We start from the raw sequence: 22,018 nt of genomic DNA on the forward strand, positions 1-22,018 counted from the left end.
GGCCAGCACGATGCCTCGGGAGCACCGGTAACACCAACCCCGCGCCGGGCGAGGCGGCGCCTCCTTCCCGGTAATGGCGGGGCCGCGCCCCGCACGCAGCGCCCGGATCGCCTTTGCCCCCTGCGTCCCGCAGATTCGCCACAACCCCGTCCGGCCTCCGCCGTCCTCGGCGGGTTGCGGGGAAGGCCTCGGCCCGGTGAGGGCTCCAGGGCGAGCAGGGCAGGCAAACCGCCTTCCCCTTAAAAACCAGCCCGGCCGCCGGCAGGCTGGAGGAGGCTGGGGGCGGTGTGTCGAAAGTGCGGAGACAGAGCGCGCAGGCGCCCTCCTCCTCCTCCTCACCGCCGCCTCGGCCTGGTGGGGAACAAAGGGAGCGCGGCTGCCGCCGGAGCGGGTGAGTCGGCCCGGCTCGGCTCGGCAGCTGTGGGGCGGGCAGGCCCAGGGGCACGCCGCGGCCCAGGGAACAGGTTACCTGGAGGAGGAGGGGAGATGGGGAGGGTGAGGGGGCAGGCCTCGGCCCCGGCCCCCTCCCCGTTCGCGGCCGCTGGGGCTGAGGGGGGCTGCGCCCTCCGCGGGCGGTCACGACGGGGCGAGGGGCTGCCGCGCCCGGGGAGCGGGTGTGTGTGTGGGGCGGGGAGCGGGGGTCTCCAGCAGCCGGCTGGGAGCTGCAGCGGCTGCCGGGTCGGGGTGCTCGGCCCTCCGCGGGGCCTCACCGGCGTCGGGAGAGCGGTGCTGCCCTGCAGCACGGGGAGGGGACGACCCCGGGGGACCCCCCGCACAGCGGGCGGTGTTTTTGGGGCGGGGGGGGTGGGGAACAGCGGTGCTGGAGCCGCCCTTGGTCCGCGCACCCCCGGGCCCGCCTCCGTTCAAGCTCCTCTTGGACTTCACGAGCGGTCCCGTGTCGAAGAGTTTGTGCGAGTCCAAAAGCCAAGCGCGTTGTTAATCAGGAATTTCAAAAGGAGGTCCGGCTTCTGCTGCCGCTTCGGTGGAGTCACTTGAAGAGAAAGGCCGGAAAAAATGCTGCTTTGTTTTAGCGCTTTTTCCCTGCACGCTGATGGGCTTGTTGCTAAAAAGGTTAAATATGCTCACATCCCGTGGCCTAGGATGGTGCTTCTGTTGTGTTTGGTGATTTTTATATTTTTTTTTTTGTACCGTGTAAAGGAGACACTATTTAGTTTGGTCATTTATACATGAATGCCAGTTTTCTGAAACAGAGTAAAATAATGGGGTATATTCATATTTCTTAAGGGGAAAAATATATATACTTAAAGCCTTTAATATGAAGATGGCATAAACCTGAGTGTTATTTCACAGCTATTTAAGGCCAGATTCCATGGAAAGTATATTCATTTTTCAAAGAGACACTCTTCTGTTTTTATTTTAAAATTGGCAAGCTTTTTGGTAATCAATGGTAACTAATAATTGAAGTTTCAAAGATTTGGGGAAGCAAAGGCATAATACTTAATAGCATGATATTCTTTTGTCTTTCAGAAGTACAAATATAATGTCAGGTGGCTGAAAAATTGCCTATCAAAATGTCAAGTAAGTTTTCGGTTTCTTCTTCCTTTAAGTTGGTGAATTAAAGATCTGGTTCAGCAGAACATGTTTGTGAGATAATCTTATTATTCCTTACATTAAAAGGAATGATATGAAGTGTAGTCATTTCTGACCAATGTCTTGGCCTTAAATCTTGCTGTGGCTGATTTCTGGCATGTTGTTTTCATAGGAAATCCAGATATCACAGCTTCTCCTAAATACTGTTTTGCTGCATTTTTGCTTACATTCTTTTTAATTGATGTGCACATAAACGGATTTCATATTCTTCAGTCTTATGCCTGAATAAAAGGCTAGCAATATAGCAATGGTGTGGTCTTAAATTTTTTCTTTCTTTTTTCTCTTGTGTTCTTTGCTTTATGCTTTTCAGTGGCAATATGCAGTCTTTGAGAGTAGGATTTCTGTCTTGTTTTTGTAATCACTTAAAAATGTTTGCCACAGCAGATGCCTTGTAAATAATTTGTTCAAATTTACAAGAAAAAAAAAATTTGCTTACATTTATATCTTAACAGAAAGGCCATCTTATGCCCCACCTCCTACCCCAGCTCCTGCAACCGTAAGTATAGTGATTTTTCTCATTAACACAGAGCTGGTAATACAGCCTTTAATAACTTACCAGAGCAATAATTACTGACTAGCATCACTTTCCTCTATTGGAAACACAAACTAGTTGTATTTCATTATTAACGTGATATGCATTGTTTAAATGAATCTCTCTCTCTCTCTCTTTTTTTTTTTTTAGCAGTTTGTGAAAGAGAAGCTGAATAAACTTATTTCACCTTTAAGGCTAGATCCTGCAGATACTTTTCTGCAAGCAGTCAGTTGGTCTAAAATTATTCACAGTGGGTTCCAACAGTATACTGGAATATTTAAGAACAAACTGATACATTTAATTCTAAAACTTCCCACTCAACTTGTGCCCAAATCATGGGGAAACAGTGCAATTTTTTTCATGTTTCTGTTGTACCTAGCTGATTCTCAGTGGCATGCAGGAGTATGCAAAATGCTGTTATATTGGGTCAGAATAATGAAACGCTCATGATGCCAGTCTTATTCAAATTTCTTGAAATCACTGGTATTTTGGAGTCTATGGCATGAGAAATACACTTTCTAGTAAAATGGTATGGAATGACACTGAGGAAAACAGGAACAGTAGCTTTGAATCATGCTGAGCTACATTCCTGCATGTATAAAAAGGTACTGAAATACCAGTATGCTGTGGTCAGGAAAGCATTTGAAAGCAAATGCACCTCTTTTGCAGCATTCACATTTCAAAATAGCTTGTATTTTAGGAGTAACATATTCACATGAGAAAATATAAATCTTTTGTACAGAAGAAAGAGCAAAGATGCTACAGTGAAATTTTTTTGCCAAAGAAAATTTGAAAACTGTTATCCAGTAGAGTGTCCCTGATCTCTGCATCTGGGATGAAAACTGCAGGATGACATTTATGCAGATGAAATGTGATGTTTCAAATTTATTGTGCCATACTTTCCATTTAAAGAGGTTTGAAAATTTTAATGTATAAATATAAACATAAAATATTATGTTCTTATAAATTTACATAAATAAAACTTTATTTGCGTAGTTTGTTCAGAGTTTTCATTTTGCACAGAACTTAATAGATTTGTGCCAGTATTAGAAGGAACATGATGGCATCTGCTCTTACAACTGGATTCCTGCATCGAGACCTGTGCACACGTGTGTGTGATTCCCTTGGGATGTAGCATGAATACAGATGTTAAGTGGTGTATACTGATGTGGTACATTCTTTAGTCAAGTTAGAAGTCTTCAGAAGGGTAACTGAAACAAACTTCAAAACCACAACTAGTGACATGCATTACCTCTCTTTCAAGCATCTTCTGTATTATATTTTATACAGTCCTTGAGATGATAGTCTGTGCTCTGTTAATGCAAGTCATAAAAGTAGACAAATAACCTTGCTTGTTCTTCCACAGCCAGTTCCAGTTACTACAGTCAACAAAATACCAGTAGTTCTCGTAACTACAGTATTATAGCTGAAGTAAAAAATTCTCCATGTAATGCAAGGTAGTTCCCTTGTAACATTTAAATCCTGTCTTGCAGAAATAAAGAATTAAGCAGACGGAGATTACAATTGTCATCTGATTTTATTGAAGAGGTGTAGTTCAACATATTCAAAACCTGTTGTTATGGTAATACAGAAAACTATAGTAAAATGGTGTTTTATTAAATAGTGAATGTGTATGTCATGATCACAGGTATACAGATTGAGTAAATGTCAACTGCTGTGACTGAGCTTAAAAAGTTTGGCAATAAAATATATATTTGAAGGCTGACTGTTAAAGCATAATTTTACTTTGTATGTTTAGAAATAAACTAACTACAGTGTGTCTACATATACTTGAAAGCTTCACAAGTTAATGTAGTTTAGCTTGTAAGTTATTTTTGTTCAGTGTCTGTATTTGTCATACCTTGGTTCTTAGAGTCCTGAACCTATCTGTAGAATTTTTGTAACTGTAATCTAGGATGGGTCTAGTCAGCAAATCACTTTAAAAGACTATCTGAATATGTGTTTCTTATTAGGGCCAAAGTGCTACTGAAGAGTGGGATGCTGTGCAGATAACACTTAAATGTCTAGATACACTACAGGATATAATGAATCCTAGTGGAATGATAGGATCACCCCCGTCAGGGCTTGATCATAATTACTATTAAATAGTGGATCAATTTTTTTCCCACGAAATTTGATTGCGAAGTGGGGGATAATGGAAAAAGGCAGGAGAGACATTTATGTGAGGAGGGGAATACAGTGAACCTTCTGATACTTGATTGTATGTAGAGGATAGGTAAGAGGGGGTTGTAAAGAAACTGGATTTTTTTTCTACGTTACTGAGGTGAGAACAAATTGATCCACTTTCAACAATGAATGAAGATGTATTGGTTAACTTCTTAAATTGTCTTGGATTCAGTGATCTTTTAAGGCTTGTTTGTGGTTTCTAACCTGTAGATCTTACTGCAGTTGTTGCTCAACTCTGTCAGTCTGCAGCCTACCTCATAACAGAAGGATATCTCTGTGAATTGTCTTCTCTCCCAGTTGTCTAATCCCAGTTCCCCAAAGTATTTAGATTTTGCAAACCACCAGAAAAGTCTTAAGATACTGGTAGTGGTGCACAGATGGTGCTTTGAGAGATTTCCCACCACTCACCCCATCCCCATTTATTGACAGTATAATGTTTGTTGGGAAGGCAGAATGATGGGAAGAAAAGCAGACAGGGGGTTTCATTGGTATAGTAAATGTTGATACTGGCGATTCCTGCCTGATTACTGTGTGATGTGTTGCCTTGTAAGCTTAACGCTTTGGATATGAGAGTCTGAATTACTTGGCGCCTTATGTTGGAAAATTTTATTAGCCATGAGCTGGATTTAGAGAATACTTATTTAAATGAGTTACACAACAGAAGTAAAATCACCAACTTCAGACAGAAATTTGTAGTGACACATTTGCTTAAAAATCCTGTTTCCTTAATAGGCTTATACTGGAGTAAGTTTTGTGTGTTGAGAAGATACCAACTGCTACACCTCATTTGCTTGTTTAAATTCTGGTTGCTTTTGCATGCCATATTGCAGTTCACTTTCATTTCTGTGTTTTCCTCGTTTGAGCTCATTTCTCATTCGTGTTTTTGTCTCATTTGTTTCCATCAGCAAATGCCCAGCACACCAGGGTTTGTGGGATACAATCCATACAGCCATCTGGCCTACAACAACTACAGGCTGGGAGGGAACCCGGGCACCAACAGCCGGGTCACGGTAGGAGAATCAACTATTACATCATCCGGCAAACAACAGGAATTGACCAGAAATGGCTTTAGAGTTAGGTTCTTCTGAGTCTTGGCTGCTGCCACTTCTTTATAAAACCAAAAAATTACTTCTGATTCTTATTCCCCACCCCTACCCCCCTTCCCTTTCACTCTGAAACCTTTTGCAGGAAAATGGACTGCTACTCAGCAGAGAAAAAAATGTGGTAATCACATATGATGCAGAACTCCAAAAAGACAGACTTTGTGGTCTTCATTGACCACTGCATGCTTAGGGAAGAGTTCTATACCGTGGGTACAAATTCTTGGAGGGAGGGAACTGCTCATTTTATGAGGTTTATTGGCACAAAAATGAGGAAGAAAACTTTGCAAACTGGAGATCGTCGATAGTAGTTGCATCATACTATTGAGCCATACAAGAGATGCAAGCCTTTATTTTTCTTTCCAGTCTTAGTCTGGTAATATCTGCAAACTCCCAAGTTCAGAAATTATTTTTTCAACAAAAGTGTGATGATAGTAAAATAGAATCCTTTTGTATCTTATGTACTCTGTCACTGTGTGGAAAATGGATGTTACATTCATTTTTCATGGAGTTAACAAAGTGAGATGGAGTCAAGTGATGAGAGAGGTGACAGCTTCTTTCAAATACAGATAAAGTCCTGAGCACTGGATGCAGTTAAACAAAAATAGACAGTGGAAGTGTAACATTTTCATAACTAACACAACAGAAATAGAATAAATCCCTGATTTTTTTTTTAAGTTTCTGTAATTCTCATAACTTTAAGGTTTTTCATGTAAAACTTTCTGCCTCAAAACATCTGATTAGTTTGGAACGTGATATAAAGATTTCTCAAGGAATAAATACATGGTACTTTTAATGAAGTGTACTCTTTTTATGCCTCTCATAAACCTTCTTTCAAACTTCATCTACGAAGTTCATCTGGTTTGTTAAAATGTTTAGAGAAAAGACCTTCCCCATACAAGCTGGAACTTGACTGAACGTACTGTCTGAACATAAACTTTTTTCCTTATACAAGAATAAATTAGGTTTTGTCTGAGAACTTTCATTGTTTCTGTATGTCATAAGCATACACAGCCTTCTTTGCCATGCATATATCAATATATGTATGGTGTCTTTAAATTCGTGTTAATTTAAAAGCATTAAACAATTTCCGTTAATGTTTTTCAAATCCATCTGTATGTGTATATATGTATACATTTTGGTAATGCATATACCTCATGTACATTATTTATACACAATTCTGTGTGCATTGTTTCATAGAGCTCCATAAATTCAGCAAAACAAAAAATATCAAGAGGAAAAATTTGAAAGCTGAATACTGAACATGAGCCTTCTTGGCCAAATACAAGTATTTGCTTGTCTATGGCCATAGTCCTGAAAAATCTTTAAACTGCTTTATATTTTTATGAAAATGCTCCCAGTTTATATTATAGAACTCCTCGCATGTATAAATGCTTGAAGAGTGGAGGTTTTCAGAACCTGCTGTTAACAGAGTCTGTAATGTTAGTGCACTATTTTAGGAGAAAACCCTGTCAGGTGTTTGTAGACTGAGGGGATAAGATGGGATGCAGCAACTTTCCATCAGCAACAGTTAGTGCTCAGTGTCCTTTTGTTTAGTGCAAGCAATGTGCTTGACAGCATGCAAACCTAAAGGAAGATAAGAACACAGAAGGATTATTGCAAGCTAATTTAGACAATTAAGTATAGCTGGGATACAAATAATGCACACATTTACAGCTCAGTTGCATAGAGTTGTTTTCTTTTTATGATAAGTAGTTTATTTGGCTCCAAATTACCACTGACAAATTTTGCAGACAAATATGTTGCTAAAATGATTTGAAAATGAAAATATATCTCTAACTTCATGATCTTAAACTTTCTCTTTATCTTTTTTTCACCTGTACAAGTAGCCACATTACATTTGTCAAAACAGGTAAAATTGCCCATTAGAAGTGAGAAAAACAGCCTGCTGGGATTGGTGTTCCCATGTAAATTTCTAAGCTGTGTGTTTCAGTTTTAAAAATATGGAATGCTTTTGAAGATTTATCTACTTACTACTCTGTAAACTTACAGATAAAAGGATAAACTTAACTTGGAAAAATATTACTGTAATGAGGACCAGCTCTAGTTAGTACCTGTTCACAGTTTGGGTAATTTTTTTGGTGATGTTGTTTGCTTCTCTTTGGGGGAGGAGGGTGCGTGTGTGGTTTGTTTCTGTTAACTGCACAAGAATGAGTGTTTTCCAAAACTAGCGTGTATAGAAACTGTCCAGAGTTCACCTTAATGAATGGATTTATTCGGTTCTTTTATAGGCTTCCTCTGGTATTACCATTCCAAAGCCCCCCAAACCCCCAGACAAGCCCCTGATGCCCTACATGAGGTACAGCCGGAAGGTGGGTATACAGTGTCAAACAAGTAATAAAAGTTAGTGTTCATATGTGCTAACAATTAATTGCTATTATCTTAGTTTCAGCTTCTAAACTTTTACTTCTAACAGCCTGCACATTCTTTAAGGGAATTGTAAAGTACAGATGCATTGCCCTTCAGAATAAAGGCAGCAGTAGTCTGTTCATACAGTTGCCAATTTCTGGGGGGAAAAGTTTTCTCTAAAATGATAATTACTACCACTGTCTCTGCTGACAAGGATCCACCCTGCCACATTCAGCAAGTGCCTGTGACTTACTGACAGAACTTTTTTATATAAAGGAAGTATTCCTTGCGGTATACTGGGCTTGGTACAGTGCTGTAGCTGGACTGAAGAGTAGCAATGAGTGGACTTTGCATGTTCTCCTTCACCAACCTAGCCTGTGGCAACGTTTACTTCGCTATTCTATGAACTGTTTGACAGAAAGTAGGAGAGAGACTCTTGTGGAGTCTGAAATCTGATGGGGCATGGGGAGGGCATGTCAGCCTGTCTGAAGCGGGTGAGCCAGAAGGAAATTCTTCCACTTCTGGTAAAGTATCTTTACCAGCATGTCTGTCTTAGGCAAAAAACCATCAACAAAAATAAAAAAGTCAAGTGGCGCAGCAAGAAATAACACTGGCAGCTCTCTCCTTTTTTTTTTTTTTTTTTTTCCCTATAAAGTTAGAAACTTTTTTGGTGGAGTCAGAACTTGTTGGAACTCAAATTGATCAGCAAGACTGAAAAATATTTTGAAATATTACTTTCTGATCTGAAAAGCTCAGTGCTCTTTATCATAATCTACTGCTGGATGTGTTTACTCAGTAGCATTTTTTTTCCCAGAGATGCAGCGATGTGCATTTAAGAAGAGAATTAAGAGGGTTAAAGGCAATATTCTCATGAAACCAAAGCCATTTCAGCAATTGCCTGTTTCAGTAGATGGCTTCCTACTGACTTCCTGCCCCAGAAAATAATCGAGATAGTTTAGCCAGACTCATTCCTAACTTAATCCTGTTTTTCATGGTGATTCCAGAAAGAACACTGAGATGACAATATAAAATGTTTAATTTGGAAGTATTTAGATATCATTAGTAAAGCTCCAGCTGTTTCTGTTAAGGTCTGGGACCAAGTGAAGGCGTCCAATCCTGATTTGAAGTTATGGGAAATTGGCAAGATTATTGGAGGAATGTGGCGAGATCTCACTGATGAAGAGAAGCAAGAGTATTTGAATGAATATGAAGCTGAAAAGGTAAATGGAAGAAATCTGGGATGTTTATTACAGCTGATTCTTCTAGGAACTGGTCTGAGAAGAAAAATTCATCTTACCCATGCAGTGGTGTATGAGGCATTCACGAGACCCCTGTATGTAACTTAAATGGAAGTATGTCCTGACACGTCTTTTAGATTTTTTTTTTTTAAATAACTGTACATCAACTGTGACTGGTCAGTTTTTAGACCTAATTCAGAATGAAGTATTTATAATTGTCGATTTTAACTGTTTAATGAATGGATTTGATTGTACAACATCAGTATTGAAAAGATTGTCTCAACACCAGAATCCTCTTTCAAAACTGGTGGTCTGCAACTACTGGTATTGTCATGAACGTGTTCATAAAAGACTTCCAGTCACGTAGGGTTTGGTTTTCATGGTGTAATCTGGTGTAACTCCACACTATGGCATAGTATTTTGTTTCTTAATAGAAAAATGCTACCACTTTTAGGGTTTTCTTGTGGCTTTGTTTTGTTTTTATTGATCTTCATGACAAAAGATGACAGCTACCTCGTGTCTAGGTTGGTAAGTGTTGAGGACCTTTACAAGACTGTTACTGTGATTTTAAGGTACAAAGGGAAAATTGTCCAGCTGCTGTGTTGTGCTTAAACCTGGTAGGCATCTGAGGCTGTGTATAACCTGCTCAAATCTAAGCTGTTCTTATTCTAAGTCAATAGAGAAGTATTCCAAAGCTGGATGCTCTTAGTTGGGGAAAAAAAAAAAAATCAAGGAATTCTATTTTTTAACTTGGTAATTATGTTTAGATTGTAAGCTCCTTGGGGCAGGGGCCATCTTGTTTATATTTTTACAGTGCTTAGGTAGAAGGATTCCAGTCCTAATCATAAAGAAAACAAGATGTTTAGATACTCTTAACAATATTGTAGATTATATCTCATTGCTCATGGGAAATATCTCAAGTCACTGTACAAAATCTAGACTTGGAAAATTTTAAAAGTGAGATTAAAGAAAGTAATTCAAAGGGAAAAATACTTCAAAGAACATGAAGATAGTGATGCAGTCCTGCTACCAGGAGGAGACAGTAGTCTGGCTGCAGCATTCTGTATCGTCCCAGTGCAGGGATGGATCAAAGAACGGAAAAATCATAAGTTATTTTGAAAACTGATTCATGACATACTGGAATAAGGAAAGAGAAGAAATCAGAATCAAAGATCTAGTTAGAACTCCAGAGAATTATTGATAATATTTTAAGTTAACTCTTTTTTTTTTATCTTCTCAGAGTTCGTCTGATCATAAATGCCTTGTTCTGAGGTGTTTGATTTTTAAATTTCAAAAAACAAAGCTATCGTAAGACTTACCAGGTATTGAAACTGAAATGTACCTAAAAGCCCAGCTAGTGTTTTTAAAACATGAATGACTATGGAAGAAGTCCTAATTTGTAAAAAGAAAGACTGAGATAATATGGTCATTTGTGTATCAGCCAGATGATGCAAAATAGCTTTGTGTAACTACAATTTGGGTTATACAGGCTACAGTTATGTCAAGTCTGAAATCGTCCAATGGTGCAATCAAACAATATTGGTCACATTTCAGATAGAGTACAATGAGTCCATGAAGGCCTACCATAACTCTCCTGCATACCTTGCCTACATCAACGCAAAAAGTCGTGCTGAGGCTGCATTGGAAGAAGAAAGCCGACAAAGGCAGTCACGCATGGAGAAGGGTGAACCTTACATGAGTATACAGCCAGCAGAAGATCCAGATGGTAAGCAGAAAGGAATTTGTATGCACGTCCAGTAAGACAGTCTCATTACAGGACTGACAGTATAGAGAAACAGACACCAGATACAGAAAACTACCAGTGTACAACTTTCACAATGCTTAATGTGACTTCCTTTCTATTTTGGTACCTTTAATACTGATTTTCATTACTACATTTTATTTCATACAGCTAACAGCTGACTTTGTCTTGTTTCCAAAAACTAAGGTGGCAAGCCAGTGGCAAAAGTTATTCCAACCCTTAATTATGTGTGAAGTAACGCTTACAGTTCAAAACAAATAAGTCTGCTTAAAGGTCTGTAATGGCTTTAACATATGCATTATAAAAGGCTTAGATGAGTGATTTAATCCAGCTTGAATGGAATTTTGTGCTTTATTACCAGAAGCACATAATTCTGACAGGTAGAGTTCTGGTATGATTAAGAGCACCTGAACTTTGAACGTGTTCAACAGCTGTCATTTGAGATTGTTTAGAAAGTAAGTTACCCTTGCTGTTGACAAGTTGATGAGAAAATTCTGAAAGTTTACTTGACTGCAAGGAAATGCACCCCACCCAGTGGGAAAACTCAGACGCATGCACCTAATGTCTACTTTTAAATTCATGACCAAATACTTGTTGAAACCTGAGGGTGAAAAATGTACTCAGTTACACCCTTCTTTTTTTTTTCTTCTGCCTTGTAAAAGCACACCCTTGAGATAAAGCTCATGACAAACAGCACTTTCCCCAGTGTGGGATAACTGCAAAATTTATGTAAATATATTTACTGTTCCAGTAGCTGGCATTTTGGGACTTCAAATTCTGTTCTGTGCTACCTGGGCCAAATGAACTCAGCCAGAACCAGCTGCCCTAGGCCCCGAGTTGCATTGGTTTACATCTGGGACAAAACAGCAAGTTATTTTCTGTGACAGGAATGTTGCTTCTGTCCAATCCTGCATGTCATTAAGATCAAGAACTTTTAGCATAAAAGGAATCTTACTAAGAGGACAAAGGCTCAACTTTAAGGATACAAATGTGCTTAATACTTTTGTCTCTTGCAAATCTTGCACCATTTTTCTCTTTTTGCTTCATTTAATCAGATACCTGAATGAGAAATTGAACATAATGCTTTTAAATAAAGGAGACAGCAACTTTCATTAAACTAGTTATCTTCTTTGGTAATATTTTCTGGCATGATATGTTGGGATTCTCCTTAAGATTTCTGTGAATAGTTAGAAAGTAATCTCCATTAAGAAGACTTGATGTAAAATTAATTCAACTTCCGGACTTTTCTTCATGACATCATCCTGGAAGATCATTCATACTTGTTGCTTAACTGATTTTAATACTCAGCTAAATATGAAATATACTCACAGAAGTTTCTTCTAAGTTTGTTTCCTCACCAATACTTAATGCTGTTTAATTACTGTGCTTTAAATTCTAATTAGTTTGAGTTGAATTTTTTTTAGTCTGTTTTATAAGTAGGTGCTTGATACCGAAAGTGCAGACTGTGTCTTGATTTTTATGTTGAAAGGCTTTGCCTGCTTTCTTTGAAGAAATACAAAAAAAATAGGAAGACTTCTGTCTTCTGTGGGCTGGAAGCTTTTTGAGTGCTGCTAGATACAGGAAAGAAAACGTTATTTAGTCATGCTTTGTAGCATCAAACTGAATTTTACTTCTAAAATGAGTACCTAGTACAGTCCATAATGCTGTAGTTCATGTTCTATTCTGTGACTAGATTAAAATAGTCAAAGTTCAGAATCTTGCCATAAATTGGAAGCTCTTTTAATTTGCTTGGAGAGAATAAAAAATCCTTGACCTGAAATATTCTTAGATCTTTGTAGTTAATCCTCTAGATGCATGTCAGACAAGACAGTTTAGTTCCTTTTCAGCTTCTTTTAATTTCTTTTCTCTGCAAGAAGCTTATAAGGAGACCAGCACTTGACCTGTGTGCTTATGTACTTTTTCTCTTGAAGTGTATTTTTTTTTCAGTAATTGTTCTTTAGAGAACTGCATTTACTAAAAAAAAAAAAAATTATAAAAAAATTTAATACTCTTAGTACATTACTGTGAGTTTTCAGTGATGAGTAAACATGTATCACTGCTTCATGCTTTCATTCCTCAGTGTTTAAAAAAAATAAGTCTTTTTGATCTGTGCTACAAAGCTTATTTATAAAGGAGTCACTCTCCTGTTGGTATTTTGCACTAGATATTGTTCTGGTAACATGATTAATCAGAAATGTTTGGGGTTTTTTTATTCAGTGTATTAATAGTCACTCTTACTCTGGAAACGTGTAAAGCAACACAGTAAATAGCTAGGTCAATCCAAATTTCAGATGTGGGAAATGCATGTGAAATCATAACTGTTACAGCTATGCCAGGGTAAATGGTGTTCTATTGTCATATAGTCTCTTTTTTTCTGATCACTTGATGTTCTGTATTTGTTAGTATGAACTTTGTGACATGACAGCAACTGGGGTTACGGTTTTTATTTTGGTTTTAACTAGCAGTAATGTGGGTACAGTGTCTTTATACTTGGTATTCATTTTGTGGAATTAAAGCAGTTACACTTAAAACTCTTGTTTCAGATTACGACGATGGATTTTCTATGAAGCACACAGCCACAGCTCGTTTCCAAAGAAACCATCGTCTCATCAGTGAGATACTGAGTGAAAGTGTGGTGCCCGATGTCCGCTCTGTTGTCACTACAGCTAGAATGCAAGTTCTTAAACGCCAGGTTCAGTCTTTAATGGTTCATCAGGTAAAGATAAATGATATGAAGGCAGCTAAAACATAATGGTGTCGGGCTGTACTCCAAGTCTCGGATCATTTGATCATCTACATGATTATTCTTGTTGGGTGTCAATGTTCTGTACGCTCAAATAGCTGATCTCTGGGTTTTCTTGGGAGTTGCAAGATGCGAGACTTCACCTTCCGTGCTGTTTCGTTATTGAGAATGTTAAACTGTATTTTGTTCTTTAGGATATCTTAATTCCATAGCTCTTCATTATTATACATAACCTTTCTGTATGTAGTGTCAGTAAGTCTTCTGTTTAATAGGTACTGGTAGAGTTGTGACTTTTGGCTAGCTTATGACTCATAATCTTGTTTGTAATGACTCTTTATTATAGTAAATTGTATTGTAACATTTTTCATTGGAAGTTAAATGCATACTGGGAAATCTAGTGAGGTCACACTTGCACATTTCATCTAGCTTTGACTGGGCACATGCCTGTATTTTCCAAACATGCATGTTAACAAAAGAACCCTGTGAGTATAGTCAGTGTGCGTGTAGGTGAAGAAAACTGAGACACCGGAATTAGATAGAGATTTGTTGCTTTTTTTAATCAACAAAGGAAGATTCGGAGGGTGGACATGGGTGGTATCCCTTCTTTCCTTTGAATTGTGGTCTTTCTGCATTAGAGAATGTAATTGATGTGTTGTGTGTATATATATACCTATGGGGTGTATAATATGAAAGAAAAAGTGTAGATTTTATGCTGGAAGGTTCACCTCAGGTACATACTGTTCTTCATTTATAATATGCCTAGCCAATCCTGAATTACTGCATAGACCCATTTATTGTTCATACTTTTCAATATGAACTTCTTGGCTATTGGGCATTGGATCAAGGCAGGCATAAGGATGTTTATATATTATATGGGTACATTTAAAAATATTGGTCTAAATATTTTTGTACATAGCTGTAAACGTTGTCCAGTTCTTCAGATGACTGCATAGTAAAGTTCTTTCCATTTATTTCATTTCCAGCGTAAACTAGAAGCTGAGCTTCTGCAAATTGAAGAGCGTCACCAGGAAAAGAAGAGGAAGTTTTTGGAAAGCACAGAATCCTTTAACAACGAGCTTAAAAGGGTACAACTCTCGCTTTTCTCCACTTATTCTGAGGAATCTGCTAGTTACCCATTTGTACAAATGCTCTACCTGCTTCTGTTTAGTTCTGTATTCAATTATGTATAATTACACAACTGATTATGGCAGTGTCCTAGCGTGTGGGTGTTAGAAAGCACGCGGTATTTGTATTATTTCCTGCTCCTTCAGTGACCTTTAGTGGTGACATTCAGCCAGTACAGTTTAAAAGTGCCTTCAGGCTTGACTGGTTGAGCTCACTAGAGAGCAGCACAAGGCAGTTGGCCTAAAGCCACTATGGAGACCATACTGCTCTGTCCTTGACTGTGTTCAAATAACAAAGTTTAGGTTATTAATTTATCCCCCCTTTTTTTTTTGTGTGTGTGTAATATGCTTCTATCTCCCTCCCTAGTTACTGAAGCTTTTAATACAAACTTTGTCAAATCAAAAGCATTATGCTGCATGTAGAAATACTGAACTCATAATTGGGTTTTACTGATATTTTGTTTTTCAATGTAACTGAGGTAGTAAAAGAGCTTTCTTTTTTGTTTGTTTTTGCTAGTTATGCAGTTTGAAGGTGGAAGTAGACATGGAAAAAATTGCAGCTGAAATTGCTCAAGCTGAGGAACAGGCTCGCAAGAGGCAGGAGGAAAGGGAAAAAGAAGCAGCTGAGCAAGCTGAACGCAGTCAAAATAATATAGCAGCTGAGGAAGAACAGGCAGCTAACAAGATAGAGGAGAAGAAAGAAGAGGAGAGTGCTCCAATGGAGACAGGTAACTGTATTCGAAGACCAGCTTCAGAATCCTTGAAGGATCAGCATTAAAGTACCTCTGTAGATGCTCAGCCTTAGCCAGGAGTGCCCTGTATTTTTGCTGTTAGTAGGAAGGAAGGCTTCAGAAGAACAATGTTCTGAATTAACTTCATCTTGGTGACCACAGGTGTTTGCTGCCTTCTCATTAAGTTGCTCCTTTTTAAAAGGGGAGAGGGTAGGATACCACAAAGCCCTATGTAATGCTTTGTGTGTAATGTGCCTAAGGGGAGAAAAAAAAAAGCTTTCTAAACCTAACTCACCTTTTAGACATCGGTTAGCTAGGAGCAACTGAGAGTGTTTCCTTGTCCCAGTGTCAGCATCTAGCAAGGATGATAGAACAGCACTTCCTTCCATGCTGCTCTTACGAGCGGATTTGCAGGCTTTTGGTATTCTGTACAGTGACATTAGAAAATACTGTTGTGTTTAAAAGAATCAGTGGCTAATATCTCAGTGAGTCATTGCCATAGCAGCATGAGCATAAGGGAAAGGGGACCAAGGAGTTTGAATTCTAGTGCTTCTGGTTTAACAAGGCACATAGCTTTCTTGTGGCTAGAGTTCTGAGGACAGGCAGCTGCAGGTGACTTTCAAGGATGCTGTGTGGCAGGACCATGTACATCCAGAGCACTGAGAGGTCTTTCAGAGCTGTGCCTGTTACTGCATATGCTAAGTGACAGAAATAACTGCTGTGGAGTACTTGGATTTATTACAGATTGTTTTTTCCTAAATTCTAATTGCACAACCTAAAAAATGTATTGGCATGTAAATGACACTGAGACATATCTTATTACAGAAGAGCCTCACCCAGAAGAGAGCACAGAAAACCAGCAGAATGGTGAAGAAGGAACATCTACCCCAGATGATAAGGAGAGTGGCCAAGAAGGGGTCGATAGCACTGCAGAGGAGGGAACCAGTGATAGCAACACTGGTTCAGAGAGCAATAGTGCAACAGTTGAAGAGCCTCCTGCAGACCCTATCACTGAGGATAGCGAGAAGAAAGAATAAATAATGACTCATTTCATGTGTCTCTTTTTAATGAAGTACTGTTTTGATTTCAAAATGTGCTACATGGCTTTTGTATCTTCCTTGCCTGTATCACTTGTCTCCAAAGGATACTGGGTTTTAATAATGTCAGATTATCAGCACAGCGACATAAAGGGGCCTTTAGAGACGAAGGGGATCTTGCAACAGACAGAAAACCTCATGTGTCTAAACACAGCTGTTAGAATATGGAGAGGTACTTACTATTGCTTGGGATTTCTTCCCTAGAAAGATAAGCATTGGTTTTGGTTTTTGTATTAGAAGTCAGGCCTTCTCCCTTTCTTCTAGTTACATGACAACAGTGAAAATGTAGTTGTTCTCAAAGGCCCTTCTTGTTCATTTGTGGCTGAGGTGAGATGCGGATGTGAGTCACCTCTCTGCCGTAGCCCTCCTGACCTGGCTTTACTGAGGGGCTGCCTCTGCCCCAACATCTGGTTAGTGCAGCATGAGGTCTGCAGCCGGGATGCTGGTGCTGTGGCCATGGAGGCTGATGAAGTAGCACAGTTGAGAAATGTGGTTAATGACACTCGCTTTCTAGAGAGGTCAGAGTGTTACTGAGGCATCTTAAAGTTGACATTAGTATTAAGCAAAGACATGATGCCTGTACTGGTATCACCTAGAGCATCTCCTTCATCTAACAAATCCAAAAAAACCCACAGCAGTCTAGCACATGTTGCCACCACTGCTTCAGTTCTTGCCGGTGAGGATGTTTACTGCAGCTGCCCATTCTTTGCTTTTACAGAAAGCATTCAGTACTCAAGAGTGGTGCTCCTAAATAAGGCTGAAAGACTTGATCTTAGTGGGGGGGTTGGTGTAATCTTTGTTATCTTTTACAGAGTAGCTGTTCTACAGCGATGAAAACTTGCTCATGTTCTGCATGCAGCATTTCAGGAGATATATTTCCAAAGGACTGAGTATAGTCTTGAGGTAAACCACATATCTTAGGGTTTTTTCTGTGATGCAGGATTCTTTTCAACAACAGTCTTTGCTTTTCTTTACCATTTAACTGCTGTATTTGCTACTATGATATCCTGGTATGATCTCAGCCAGAGATATGGCAAACTACGAAGCAGGAGAGCATTTAAACACATACATGTTCTCTGAGCAGGCAGTCACTAATGTGGCACAAATGGTAAAAAATAGTAGTTTTGCTTGCCATGAGCTTTCAAAACCTCTGGGAACTCTACAAATGTACTGAAAAGGCCACATTTTGCCCTATATAAGCAGAAGCCCTGCTGAAGAAAAGAATACACTTGATTGCAACAAGAGATACAGGCCGTTCCATGACTTTACAAGAGAACACATGATGGATATGCTTCAGTAAACTAGTATGTTTTTACAGAATAGTGGGTATATCGGATGGTAATGTTTTTTAAATCCTTTTGGTCTTTTTTTTTAAATGGTTTAAAAATAATAAAATCCAACATGTTTGGTTTTTTTAAACTTACAGTGGTCTGGTTCTTGTCTTTTAAGGTAATGCCTGTATTTGATTTAGGGCTTTCATCAGCTGTTCTCCATTTTAAGCCCAGAGGAGGATAAAACTGAGGAATTCATTACTGAAATACACTACATACAAAAAGTTACGCTGCAAAAGCACTTTGAAAACCAAAGTAAAAATTCCGGAGTTGCTCTAAGCTTTTGCTGAAATGCTGGCTCTGTCTAGAAGGATCTCTGATGATGGCTGTTAACTTTAAAAGCCAATGAATAGGAGAATTTGTAGAGGAAATAGTGCAAGTATTAGTGAGCTTGTAGTCTCTTTGCCTCTGAGCTTTTAACCACTTTCCTCCAAGCTATCAGAAATAATTTTCATGTTACTTTAAGCCAAGTAAAATTTCCTACCTAAAGGGCTGAGAGGTTGGCATTTACAAAAAGTATTATAGTTGCAAGATACAAAGAGGAAGATGCAATTGTCCAAATACTTAATATCTGAAGCCAACTTTGCTGATTAACTGTTTTGCATTCTCCCTGATGCAGAAGATTTCATGAGCTGATTTGGGCCTTTATTTCTGCTTGGAAGCAGTTATTAAAGCAGGCACTCGTACACACACTAAACAGCTTCTTCAGAGTCTCTGCCTCATAGTTTACAATATCATTTCCTACTCCAAGTAAACCTTTCAGCAGTTGGTGCTAAGTGGAAGTTCCTTGTTCAAGTGCCTGCTGTTAGAGTGTGCTGGTTTTTCTACAAAATAGTATAATTTAGTGTAATTCTAGAGAATAATTTAAATGCTTACTGTAGATATTAAGACTAACACCCCCCCAAACAAATGTGTGCCAGGCTCTGCACTGCACCTACTTTTCCCCAGTGGGCAAATCTGAACGTGCCTGTTCAGGTGCTGAAGGAGAACGTAGATGTGGACAATCAAATCAGTTCCTACAGACAAGGTTACAGCTTACTCACATCTGCAAACACACGGTCACTTTTATCTACCAGTGACTGCTGCTGAAAGGATTGTTGCAAAACACAACAGAAATCAGGAAGAAAATCACCAATGGCAGCCTTCCTCTGATGAGCGCTGTCACACAATGAGATACGTACGTGGGAAGGCTTGTATTTTCCTCATCTTTAAGTAAAAGTAGGAGTTCCGATACTAACGTGGTTTTTGGCAAAGGTGGACACAAAAAGAACCCTCTTATGAGGAAACAAACCATGGCTGCTCCTTAATTTCGGTTTTAAAAAATGGAAGCAGTGAAACCTGCTTAAAAATTAAAGTAATTTTAAATTCAAAATTTCAGTTTCTTGGAAGAGTGGGCAAATTGTTCTTGCTATTATGTTTAAGCACTTGCAGTTGTACTAGTTAAATTGCATTTTAGGAGTTTCCATTTCCAGCAATTAAAAGGATTGCTTTTAGAAAAATACATCTTGAGGAAGCTAATGGAAGTGGTGTTCCCATCAGCTGAGCTCCCTTTAACAAAGCATTTTGACAATACAGAGATTGCTTTACATCTTAAGCTACACATCTGAAGATCTATTTACTGCATTTTGCTATTTTGAAAAATAATTTTCTTGAGTGATTGATCCTGCCAACATAAAGCTTTGGTTTCTTAAATGATACCAGCTGCTGCCTGGACTGGGGGCCTGACCACACAGGGGCTCAGGTGGAGTCGGTTGGTGCAGGAGCAGGAAGAGACTCCGCACCTCCGGTGCTGCGAACACTGGTTGTGCAACAGCCTTGGGTTTTGAAGGCTGTCTGTGCTTTTCATCTGCTACCTATTCCCAAGGTGTATGTAAATAACAGTAATTATTGGCAAAGACAGGGTGTGTTGCAGCTAAGGGTGTGTACCCAAGTGAGTAGGTGTCATCTTCAAGGGTAAAATATCTTTTCTGAGCACATGAAAACCTCCTGAACAAATGCCCAGTGGGTACCGTTTGAACACTGACCAGCCCCTGTGGTGCCGGCAGTGCAAGGGACACGAGCATCAGGGACCAGGTGCAGGAGAGGGACCTCCTCGACGGACCGGCCTTGTGAGAAACCCGTCTCCTTTGCGCGCTCCTGCTGCAGCCCTTTCTCAGCCCCGCTGCTCCTTGGGCTGCGGCCGGGACCAGGAGCTCGATGCCTACTTGACACCTGTGGCTCGCTGGCTACCAACGCCTCTGACGGAGAGCAGCTAACTGGAGCTCCTGATGAGCCAGCACGCCCACCTGGAGGTCCTCAGCAGGACCTGAAACCCTCCCACGAGGAAGATGGAGCAGATACAGCCCACCAGCTTGTTGTGCCGTTGCTGCTGGGCTCGCTGAGTTGGCCGTCTGCTTCCTCCATTTCTTGGGTGCTTCGTTTGGCAAGTGGGTGGAAGCTCCTGGACCCCTGGGGCTTCTTCTTCCTCCAGCTGTGGTGGGGGTCCCCTGGCTCCTCCGGTGGGGGGGTAGATGTGGGTGCAGGCCGGTGATCTGGGGTGGTGTGGGGACCGCTGAGGGTGCCTGTACTGCTGGAGGCAGAGGCCAGGGGTCCCCTCTGGGGGTGCTGAGCCATCTCCCGTGGGGTGCCTGGGAGCTGGGGAGTCTTCCACACCCACAGGGGACTGACAAGGAAATGAAGAGGCAAATCCAAAACATTGCATTGTGGCGAGGGAGTTGTTTTCTTCAGTTTGTTTTTCTCTTCAAGAAAAAACAGGCTTTTTTTGAGAGTCTGACTCATGCTTTGTGACCTCTGACATCACCACGGCTCTGCTGTTTGCTGTTTGGTTTGTTCTGCAGGTAAAATCAAGTAGGCAAAGGTTCTCTTCTGTATTGGGTAGTTCTCAAAAATATGCTTTTATCTCACCACAAAAATACACTTAGTAAAAGTTATTAAGAAACCTGGGTTAAAAAAGATTGCTCTAAAGTTTTTTTGTGTTTTGGGGGGTTTTTTTGCATTAATGTAACTGTTAGATTTTTATCATCCCAAAAACCTTCTGACCTACAAAACAGAAATATAACAACAGGTACATAGCATGAAGCAGGCCCCAAAGGGTAAATATTGAAAGGTATTTAGATGTTAAAATACAAACCAGGCACCTTGTGAGATTGTTCAAAAGCAATTTGACGGGCAAAGTGCTTCACTCCTAGAGGAATCCAGAGGACTTAGCCTCTTAAGAGCTTTATGCACCTAAATACCCTTTCAAAGGACTAACCTACATACATGATTGAGGTTAGCTTCCTGTGAAAGACAAGTCTCATGTTTGTATAGCAGCTAAACTTTAGGGGGGGAAAAAAAAAGCTTCTGGAGGAACTAAACAAGGGTTTAAAAAAAAATAATCACCTGTGCTTCACACGGGATAGTCTCGCAAAGCTAATCTGCTTCAAGCAAAGTGAGGACTTCAACTGTAGAAGCTGTGCTTACATAAAGGATTATTCCTATGATAGAAATAAAACAGATTAATAGAGCTTTAGAGGGATAAAATATCAAAGTAAAACCAAACCTTGGCACAGATGGGAGGCCACAGCAGCTTGCTGTATGTAAGGAAAGAGGAGCTGCCCTTCAAAGCATTGTGTTGCGCTGATGCACAGCAGCTTTGAGCAGAAGTGGGAAAACCCTGTTTCCCCCTTAACCTCAGGGCAGGTGGAGCAGGTCTAGAGCCCTGCGAGGGGAGGTTAACCCCGAGACACGCACACTTGTGTGGCGATAAACCTGGGAGTGAGGGAGCCTCAGAGAAGGGGGGATGTGTTGATGAGCAGTATGTTTTCCTGGGCTATGGGGAGCCGGGTTCAGACCCTCTCTCTGCTCAGTTCAAAGCAGGCATTTGATGAGGTCTCTCATCTGTCCCGTGGTGTGTTTTCTCATTTCTCACCAGCTGTAAGTGCTCCACTTGCAGACCAGCTTCTGTGCCTACCCTGTCTCAAGGAGTCAGTGATGGTTTATTTCTCCTTTTCTTCCTCCCAGGCTTTGTCCTAAACTCCCAGCTAGGCAGGCTTTGCTTTTCATTTAAAAAGAAAAAAAGCTATTTTGGATTTTTTCTCAATTTAGCAAAGGCTACTTAAAGAAAATGCCTTCAGATCGGCCATCAGTCTAAAAACCCTGTGCTGACACAGGGCTGTTAAGACTGCCCTGTCCTTGCTCTGCTCCTTTGCTT

General features: G+C 40.1%; 1 protein-coding gene across 6 annotated transcripts; it reads left to right on the forward strand.

The window, feature by feature from the left end:
* Positions 1 to 294: 294 nt before the first annotated feature.
* On the forward strand, positions 295 to 17,918 carry SMARCE1 (SWI/SNF related BAF chromatin remodeling complex subunit E1). Of its 6 annotated transcripts, none has more exons than XM_069786349.1 (12): positions 296 to 391; positions 1,489 to 1,539; positions 2,064 to 2,107; positions 3,637 to 3,725; positions 5,236 to 5,403; positions 7,683 to 7,763; positions 8,889 to 9,020; positions 10,593 to 10,764; positions 13,344 to 13,516; positions 14,527 to 14,628; positions 15,185 to 15,395; positions 16,224 to 17,918. In XM_069786349.1, the coding sequence occupies exons 4-12, from the start codon at positions 3,723 to 3,725 to the stop codon at positions 16,433 to 16,435; spliced, it is 1,254 nt and encodes a 417-aa protein (XP_069642450.1). In that variant the 5' UTR covers positions 296 to 391; positions 1,489 to 1,539; positions 2,064 to 2,107; positions 3,637 to 3,722; the 3' UTR covers positions 16,436 to 17,918. The 6 variants fall into 6 exon arrangements, with proteins under 6 accessions (XP_069642448.1, XP_069642450.1, XP_069642451.1 ...); XM_069786352.1 differs by having other exon boundaries at positions 315 to 391; positions 5,236 to 5,340; XM_069786347.1 differs by lacking the exon at positions 3,637 to 3,725 and having other exon boundaries at positions 295 to 391.
* The last annotated feature ends 4,100 nt before the right edge of the window (positions 17,919 to 22,018 follow it).

The sequence above is a fragment of the Haliaeetus albicilla genome, chromosome 7, assembly GCF_947461875.1.
Source record: "Haliaeetus albicilla chromosome 7, bHalAlb1.1, whole genome shotgun sequence".
Classification (NCBI taxonomy): domain Eukaryota; kingdom Metazoa; phylum Chordata; class Aves; order Accipitriformes; family Accipitridae; genus Haliaeetus; species Haliaeetus albicilla.

Bases quoted from the DNA above. Each gene is read 5' to 3' on its own strand.
- SMARCE1 (XM_069786347.1), top strand. The intron at 2,108-5,235 runs GTAAGTATAGTG...TGTTTCCATCAG, and splicing joins CTACCCCAGCTCCTGCAACC to CAAATGCCCAGCACACCAGG. The intron at 13,517-14,526 runs GTAAAGATAAAT...TTTCATTTCCAG, and splicing joins AGTCTTTAATGGTTCATCAG to CGTAAACTAGAAGCTGAGCT.